The sequence below is a fragment of the Acanthisitta chloris genome, unplaced genomic scaffold, assembly GCF_000695815.1.
Source record: "Acanthisitta chloris isolate BGI_N310 unplaced genomic scaffold, ASM69581v1 scaffold17529, whole genome shotgun sequence".
Lineage (NCBI taxonomy): Eukaryota > Metazoa > Chordata > Aves > Passeriformes > Acanthisittidae > Acanthisitta > Acanthisitta chloris.
In genome coordinates this window covers 20,056-29,395 of record NW_008692146.1, presented here as the reverse complement: position 1 = coordinate 29,395, position 9,340 = coordinate 20,056, and the positions used below count along the sequence as shown (strand labels likewise).

Here is a 9,340-nt window from a genome sequence, read left to right as displayed (position 1 = left end):
GGGTGAGACACTGGCACAGGTTGTCCAAGGAGGCTGTGGCTGCCCCAACCCTGGCAGTGTTCATTCCAGGTTGGCTAATGCCTTGAGCAACCTGCTCTGGTGGGAGGTGTCCCTGCCCAGGGCAAGGGGGTGGGACTGGATGATTTCTAAGCTCCATCCCAACCCCTTAACATTCTATGATACTATGAAACTATGAAAATTATAGGCAACCAGTGGCATCTGTAAAAGATCTAAAAGTAGTTTCTACAAACTTCAGTTCATTACCAAGTACAAAACTCCTCATGCCCGGGCAGCAGTCAAGAAGACCATCTGGTAAATACAATGACAATCTGAAGCAGCTGAAGTTTTATGCGAGTCCTATTCCCCAGAGAAATTCCAAGGGGTTCTGACAAGTGAAAGATGAAGCCAGAGAAGTGTGGCATGAACAAAACACAGCCCAGCAGCCAAGCTGCAGCCCTTCTGAATTCTTCTTAGCACGAAATCCAGCAAAGCAACCAGCATGCAGGTCTGCAACCTCTCCTTGCTGGTCTGCAGCCTATTCTTACTGGCCTGTTGTTTAGGGAAAGCCATTTCCACAGTCTGTACTCACATGGCAATGGGTAGCTGCCACTACAGAGCTCCTTACACAAGGAATGAAACCAGCTTTGTTATTTGTAGGCCAGCTGGAACGAAAAGGTCCTCTGCACTCACAGCCTCTGATGCTTTCCCTTTGTTGCTTAAACACTCCAAAGCCATCAGGCCACAGCTAAGCCTGCCAACAAGCATGGCTCAGGCACTGCTGACGCTGGACATGAATCTCTGCTCTCCCTCTGTCCCACACCTGGCTCAGTCATAAAGAAGTTCGCCCTCCCAGGAGAAAGCTGCTAGGAGGAGGAGGGGGAGGCCTAGGAGGTCCTTTGCTGCCCTACGGCTGCGTGTGCTCCTGAAGTCAGCCACTGCCATTCCTGGGTGTGAGGAACGTTAGTACGGGGGAAGAAAAGCAATGTGGCTTTGTTCAGTGGGGTTTTTTTGTGGTGTTGGTGGCTTTTTTGTCTTGGTGTTGGTGGTTTTTTGTGTTACTGGGTTTTGGGTTTTTTTTTTTTAACATGCTCCAGGGCACTAAAATAGAAAAAACGACCAAAGCTGCTGCTGTAGTCACTGCAGTCCTCCACAGCAAGAAATGGTCAGGAAAAGTCACTGCAGGCCCTGAGCAACAGTACTTTCCTGGCAAACTGGAGGCTGCAGAGATTCCTGAGGGGACACCAATACAGCAACTGACAAGCACAGCCTGGGCTGCCTCAAAGGCTGTGCCATCTCTCTTGGACTTGCACAGCCCTGCAATCCTCACCCTCCCCAGTGTTACCTCACACTGTTACCTCCTTCCCCTCCCGTGTTACCTGCATTGTAGCATTGTCATCTGTGTTGAGGCTGCACTGAGCCACTGCAGGGAATGCCTGGCAGATGAGGAGCTGGGACAGAGGGGGTTTTGTATTCCTCACCACTGTGGTCAGTATGTCAATAGAAGTCTGAAAGGAAAACACAAACCAAAGCACTCTCAGAGCAGCACCACAGTACATGAGGTCAGCACCACCCATTCCTCTGCAAGCATCAAAGGTGTGACCTGCAGAGCCACTGCTGCAGTCACACCCTGATCTCAAGGCCTGGAATAATCTTTACATCAGAGGACCCTGCAGTCATGCCCCCAGGCATCACTGGTGTGAGCTGTGAAAGTTCCCAAGGCAGCTCCAACACTAACAGCAGTGTCACCACTTACACATGGCAAACAGCTGCATGTTAACCAGTACAGCTAGAGAACTCTTCTAGCTGAATTGCTCCATTTTTGTGACATTGATTTCAGTTTATTTTAGTTACCCATAACAACTGTTACAGTCACAGCAACCACTAGGCAAATTATATGCATATTGATAAGGATTTTTAGGGGTTTAATTCCATACAATCACTCTGCACAATCAATGCTTAATCTTAATTAGGGGATCTGTAAAATTTATCTCTTATTTATGGGATGCATAAATCAGAAAAAGCCTTAGGAAGAAGTGCAAGGAGTAGTCATGTGGCCAGCTGGAGAGCATTCCACCAAGGAGAGGAGACTGTTCCTGGTGAAAGGTGGCTGTGCCAAAGCAAAATGACTGGATACAGGCTGTAAAGACTTTGGAAGCACCTTCTGCCACCTGCAGTTTGCCTTCTCTGCACACAGAAATCTCTCCCAGTAACCAAACCCACTGCTCCAAGGCGTTTCCAAAGCAGTCTGCCTGCTCTTTGCAGGGCAGCCATCCTGGCTGTCACAGGCCAGGGAACAGCTCCAACCCAGGCCATGCCCCACCAAAGCACTTACTGCACATAGCCCTGCAGGGATCTTGTCAGCTGGGGCCTGCATGATGCTGACAAGGGTTGGAATCAACCTCATCTGCATTGGATCCTGGCAGGCTTCTATCTGGGCCAGTTCCTTAAAGATATCCTGGGCAAGAGAAGCAACAACGGGATCTGGAGAGAGAAAGCACCACACCACCAGTTACTACAACAATCTCCATTTTTACCACCACTGCTCTGACCAAAGCAGCTAGTTTCCCCTCTAGTAGAACTAGGAATCAATGCTCATTCAATCATCACTGATGAAGTTTTCAGTGGCAGATTCAATAGCAAACCCACAGTCCCTTGGGCAGGTAGTGAACACCTACCATTGCTGTACTTAAGGAATATGGCAATGGTGAAGGGGCAGATTTTGTTCTCCACGCTGGCTGTGAATGCTGGGTCCACCGTGCAGACAATGCACAGTGTCTCCATCACCAGGTTCAGCACCTCTGAGCTGAACTGAGTTGCCAAGTGGATGAGGCCATCCAGGATGCTGGGAAGGAAAGGCTGCAACACGTGGGTGCTCTCAGAGATCTTCAGCTGGTCACAGTAGCTAGACAAGAAATTGTGATACAAAAGTATTCATTACCTGTGAAGTAACTTATGCATTTAACTCTAGACGTATATGTAAGGGGTTATTTCATCCCACCCATTCTTCTTAAGTTCACTAACCTAGGACTTCTCCCCTTCAGTCCACTACTCCTTGACCTCCCAACAGCTCAGGAGGAAAGAGGAGAAAAGCTCTCACCAGAGATCTCCCCTCCTCATCCCATTCTTCATGTTCACAGAAGCAGAGCTGCGCCAAGTGAGATTAGCAGCTTCTACTGCCTCTCAGTGACAGATCTCTCCTAGGAGCTGCCCAGGGATGGAGAGAACAAACCTTGAGGAAGGAAGTTTGAGGCAGACACTCACAGCTTACAAAGCATTTGGTTACCGTGTGCTGCAAGTGAGCTGGGGATGAGAGAGCAATTTCAGGAACAACAAAATTACCAGTGTCTGCCTTTAGCTCATCAACATTTCCATGCCAATAGAAGACCAGGTGTTTCGGAGGAACAGAGTGGGGAACAGTTGGGTTTTTGCAGATTTTCTGGGATTGGCTGTTTTTTTGATTTTACACTAACATTCATTTTCCACTTTAGAATCAGCACAGCAAAACTTCCTTCTGACAAACACGGGGTAAGAAAACCCACTCCCAGATTTCCTTATTGCTGGGATTGGCTCCACAAGCCTGTGAGATATCACTCAGCCCCTTTGAGACCAAACAGGAAGAACCTGGTTCTCACCCTGGTGCTTTCCATCACTACCCAGTGCTGCTTCTGCTTGTGACCATTTCAGCATGTGACTGCACCCAACCTCAAAACTCAATTCCATAGTTCTCATTAGTTACACTAGTTTGAGCCTTCTTGCTTACACATTTTAAGCTGACATCTATTTCATCAAGGCAAATCCCCCCCCAGCCCACACAGTGATGTTACCACTATTTTACCACACCAGCTTTCCAGTGTGTTTTACACCACCCACCCCTGGGGCTCTGGAACTCCTCAGGGTTTACTCACCCCCAGATGGCTCTGACTGCAGAGATCCGCACGGAGGGCGGTTGGGTCTCGTGTAAGCCACTGACAGTGGCCTGCAGGAACTGCTGGATGAGCTCTGGAGACATGGCCACGGTGAAGCGGCTGGCGGCCCACAGAGCCCGGCCCAGCAGGAAGGGCGACACTGAGGCAAAACAAAACACCCAGTGCTGTTGGAATAAGCTTTAGGAGTTTAAAATTACAGCTGCTGCCATCCATTATTGCAAATCTTGTCATCCCAGCAGGACATCACTGAGCTGTGACGCACAAACTTGCAGGCATACAGAGAAACTTAGTCCACAGGCAGAACCCAGTTTATTTCTTGTTATTTCAAAGATCATCTCTCATTTGTTTATAAAAAAACTTCTCCCTTCTGCTAAGTTACACTTCAATTTGTTCATCAATACAGCAGTGCATGTTTTACTGGTCACTGAACACCAGCAATGAAGGGAACAGAGGCTTTTCCAGGGATTCCTGTTCATCCAGCTCAACGTTCTGTTATCAGGGAGAAGAATTAGAGCAACAGAACGCACGCACAGGGATCTTTCACAGATTACTTTTCTAGTTTGCAGCCATCACCCTATACTGACAGAGCAGAATGTTCATCAGCACCACAGGAGCAGTGGGCACTCACTACCTACTCACCTGCTTACACTCACCAAGGTATGATGCATTTCTACTACCCCTAACCCTGCTGCCTTTTCAGGCTAGGAGTCTCCTCACCAATCTAGGCCAGCCTCAAACTGCTGATGCTCTCTGCTCCTCAGCATCTTTACTGCCATTATTTATTGTCCAGCAAGTACTACTCCTAAGAGGAGGACATAAATCGTTGTGCAAGATGCACAGCAACAGAAGAGCTTTGTTTCCTAAGTCAGGATCATAAACCACAGGATTTCTTTGTCTGTACCACTGCTGACCATTAAAGGGAGAGCCATCCACACAATGGCTCCAGGAGCCCTTCCTGGAGCACAATAGCTCATTTACAACCCAATGCACGGATGTAAATGTATGTAAATGACTGAGGTCTGGTTTTTACGTGCATTGCACACTACTCACTTTGCACACTATTTCTTGACTCAAAATTGACACAAAAAAAGGAAAACCTTCTTTGCAATGGGCTAAATAAACATATCTTTGATGAAAGCACCCAGCAACGTGTCTGTTCTGTACTGACACACTCAGTGTGGACTCATCGATGATGCTCACACTGCCTCAAACTCCTCAAGTTATTTGCAAGGACTTTTGGGGTCTGACTTTCCTGCACACTGATCTAAGACATGCAGAGAGCAGAAGCCTGCAGAGATCCTGACAGGATCCCACTCAGCCAGGAGCATACTGTGAACTCATGTGCTATGACTCGTGTCAGCCTCAGCATCAAAAAACCAGGATGGTGCTGCAGGAATTCTGAAGGCTGTTAAACACTGCTGGTGTCTTTCCCAGGAACAGACACAAGACAACAGAACAGCTACTTTCCACCAAGCTCCCCAGGCCCCACAGGCTGCAGCATGCAGCCAACAAAGAGTTTCAGCTGAAAGCACAGCCTCATGTTTAAAGGACTTACACTAGACTTTGGAGCAAATATGAACTCACAAGCTTTATGCCCTTTCACATGTACAGTGTGCTCAGCTGCATTTCCCACCACCACATGCACAGAGCAGCCTGACTGACTGACCAGAGATCTCCAAGGTCTGGCACTCAGCAGCTGCTCCCAGGGGAGCAGGTCACAGGTACCTGAGAGGTTGAGGTCAGCAAGGACCACGTTGGTGAGGAAGCCGTGCATGTCGAAGTGTATCCTCCCATTCTTCACACTGTCTGTAATGATGGACTTCACAGAGCCCAGGGCCAGCATACAGGCCTCATGGATTTTCCACCTGCAAAAGGGTTCACATGCCTTGAGACTTTTCCTCCATCCTCACTTCAAGACATAAATACACATTCCAAAGTGAGGCCATGAGTGAGGTTTTGGTCTAAGCTACCACATGTATTTTCTTGAGCCCAAAAGAGAACTGAAAAAGCTCTCAGGGAAATGAGAATTCACAAACTCTGCTTGATGGGGGCTTGGAAACTCCCACGGGGTAGGCAGCATCTTTCTGGAACTCTGTCAGGCTTGGTGCTGTGACCAATTCCCAGTCCTTCCTAAAGTACTGATTGAATAGCTGTTACTTGCACCAATTTTGTTCTCACAATGAAAAAGAAATGAACTTCTTCCAGGAAGGCTTGTGCTGCAGCTCTGCCTTGATTGGTTATGTGCAGAGCACTGTGACACCCAGTACACTAAAGGTTTAAAAATGTCTCATTTTGCACTAACATTGTGTTAATTATGCTGAAATGGAGCGATGTACAAACACCACTTCTCGCTGGGTTTATTTATGAAGCAAAGAACCTACTCTACAGCTTCTCCCAGCTAAGGCAGACAAGGATTTAATGTCTGATTTGCAGACACTTCGGTTGCTGCTCACCAGCAGAGTGGCCACTCTGAGACTAATATTCAAACTGAACACAAACACTGAACCAATGCACTGTGAAACCATGAGAGAATTGTCATGGACCAGCAACCAGCTGCTCCAGCAATGCAGTTTTCTTCTACCCCCAAATACCATTAAAAACTGCAGCTCTGCAGTTCTGACACTGAACACATACATCTGCATACAGCACCTCTCTCTCCATGTTTATTATATACTCCTGAAATTTTGATCTCAATTAACTGAGCACAAAGTGCAGGTATTGCCAGTTTCTCTTCAGACTATGTATAGCTAATTATCCTTTCCAACGAGATGCTCTGAGGAATGTCAGGCACTGAGGGAGGGAACCTGGGCACCTTCGCTTGTGCTAAGGATTGCCCAAAACATTCCACATGAAGATTTTGTCCTCTGGCTCAAGAACTGTTGTACTTCCTTTTGCTGCTTCTACCCACAGCTCCCAGATCCCACTCTTGCCCCCCAGCAGTCTCACAAGTAACATGCCATTAAACCATGCTGCGCCCAACGCTGCAAAAGTGCTCAACACTGACAGCAGTGCCATCCCCTCCTGCCCCAGCCCCTTACCAGTGCTCAGCCCCACTGTTCTTAGCCTGCTCAGCTTCCTGTAAATGCCTTGTAGCTGCTGCAGCCAGGGCAGTCGCACTCTCGTTCTGGAAATCAGCAGCCACAGCCTGTGCAGAAGGGAAATGGGAACGCTCACATGTATGGACTCTTAGGGTCTTTTCTCCAAATGCCCTTCCCGACACTAGGTTTGTTAGTTGTTATTACTATTTCAGTTGGATCTAAACCTGGAACACATTCCATACCAGCAACAGATCCTGTGCAGCAATCCTCACTGTGTAGGAAAAGGTATCATCATCTTCATCCTCCACAAACTGCTGCGGATTCGCAGTCCAAACTTTTATCTGAAGGAGGAAAAAAGGACAGAGCAGCTGAGAATTCAGGACACCAAGGGTAAGAGGTTGCTCTGCTGCTACCAGGAACCTGTGTAGCAAAACTACTTTCAGAATTTTCCTCTGCCATAAGACTTCTTTATCCTCAACTTATTTTTCTATGTTCCATTGGAGAAAACTTTGAAAAACAGAAACTCCCTTTGTTCTGAGATCACCTTGCTCCTCTGTCCCTCATCTGAAGTCAGAGTTTGACAGAACTAATGGCTGACCTGGAATCAGTGCTACACAGCTTTATTTATGAATGAGGAATGGGGGAAGCAGATGAATTTTTAACAGAGTGCCTGTTTTTATATATGTCTACCTAAATTAAAAGCTCATGGCTGTCAGGTTGGGGAGGCCAGGAGCCACGGAGGGTTTCAGTACAAGTTATTTCACCCTAGTAGCACATTATTTTCACTCCCACAGAAACCTGGCTATCCCTTTCAGCGTGATAATCCTCATTTTCACAAGATAATACTTTATGACAGAATGAAAGAAGGAAGCCTGAGACAGTTGGGATCTTCCAGCCTGGCTCCAGAGAGACATTATTGTTGCCTTAAAGATGAAGACTTTTTACCAGGGCTCCAGGACAAAGAGTAGCAGTTTTACACTGACAGATGGTAGGTTTAGATTAGATATACAAAAGAAATTATCTGATATGAGGGTGCTGACACACTGGATATATTGCCCAGAGCAGCTGTGGCTGCCTCATCCCTGGAAGTTTTTTGGTTGGATACGGCTTGGAGCAACCTGGGCGGGTGGGAGGTGTCCCTGCCCATGGCAGGGGGTGAGATGAGATGATGTTTAAAGTCCCTTCCAATCCAAATCATTCTGGGATCTGTGATTCCCTGTCCACATTACACCATTTTGGAACCTTTAGCTGCTCCTGCCCTAGCTGCTGGCACAGCAAAGCGACAGAACAGCCTGTGAGATTACAGCAGTTTCCATGCACTGAAGCTCCTCCCAGGACACTTGCTGGTTTATAGCTCTCATTTCCTTTGCTTCCTACACAACACAAACATGCTCACCTGCTCCTCTGTGATCTGCATGTAAAGGAGGATGTAATAGATCAGCTCTGGCAAAGCCTTCTTCACTGTGCTCTTAAATTTGTTGTTTTCCAACAAGGCATGTACAAACTCAAATATGCTGAACACCAGATTTTCAAAGCCCAAAACTTCACCTGAACAAAGTGGGGAAAAAAAAGAACATGACTAAATATGCCAAGATACAGAAAGGTACAAATGAGTGTCAAAATAATTACAAGCTGTTAGCTTGTCTGACCAGACAATGTTTATCTGCACTCCTGGATCAGACAGTGCAGCAGCAGCCCCAAGAGGATTTCTGACCTCATCACCTTCTGCTCTCTTCCCACCACACATCTCTCATTAAACAGATCAAACTCAACCTAAAACCTGTTTGGTTTTCTCTTGTCCCATTGCTTTTACCTCAAAATTGTTGCAGAACTCACTCCTTGAGCCATCAGAAAACTCAAATCGTGCAATTCATTGATCACAATCACAGGTAAAGTGCAAAGAACTCTTTAACACCACAAATGCACCTTCAAGCACCACTGTGTTTCAATCACTGTTTCGACAGCAATATTTAGGTAAGCCCATTCCTCTTCAAAAGAGAAGTGCAGGGCCAGTTCTTACCATCAGAATCCACAGGGTCCTCCACCTCTTCTGTGTAATTTACTTCTGTTCTCACATAAGTGGAGGAGTTAAGTAAATGCAAGTTTCTGAAGACCCACATCTATTTTCAAATTGAGCTGTTCCTATCTCAAAATTCCTGATAACTAGGGGAGTTCTGTGTCTTACAAACCCCTCTGACTTACCCAGTCCTGTGTTTCACAGAGCAGACAAGCCCCAGGAGCTCCTGCCTTTGTGCACCGTCCAACTTCAAAGATCACTTCCCACTCCCACCTCACTTCAGCACATCCTGCACATCATTTGACTCGGTCCAAACCCACCAAGGTAACCCAAAACTTCATTTATGTTAAACCTTTGCA

General features: G+C 46.9%; 1 protein-coding gene across 1 annotated transcript in view; it reads right to left on the bottom strand.

Annotated features, from left to right (window-relative positions):
- Positions 1-9,340, bottom strand: part of IPO9 (importin 9) — a gene marked incomplete at its 5' end in the record, with an annotated part of 29,507 nt that overhangs the window by 9,604 nt on the left and 10,563 nt on the right. Inside the window, 9 exons of the mRNA XM_009082543.1 lie at positions 1,377-1,505; positions 2,333-2,481; positions 2,676-2,902; positions 3,906-4,065; positions 5,652-5,791; positions 6,965-7,071; positions 7,207-7,305; positions 8,361-8,512; positions 8,985-9,043. Coding sequence (XP_009080791.1) covers positions 1,377-1,505; positions 2,333-2,481; positions 2,676-2,902; positions 3,906-4,065; positions 5,652-5,791; positions 6,965-7,071; positions 7,207-7,305; positions 8,361-8,512; positions 8,985-9,043 — 1,222 coding nt within the window. The remainder of the gene's footprint in view (positions 1-1,376; positions 1,506-2,332; positions 2,482-2,675; positions 2,903-3,905; positions 4,066-5,651; positions 5,792-6,964; positions 7,072-7,206; positions 7,306-8,360; positions 8,513-8,984; positions 9,044-9,340) is intronic.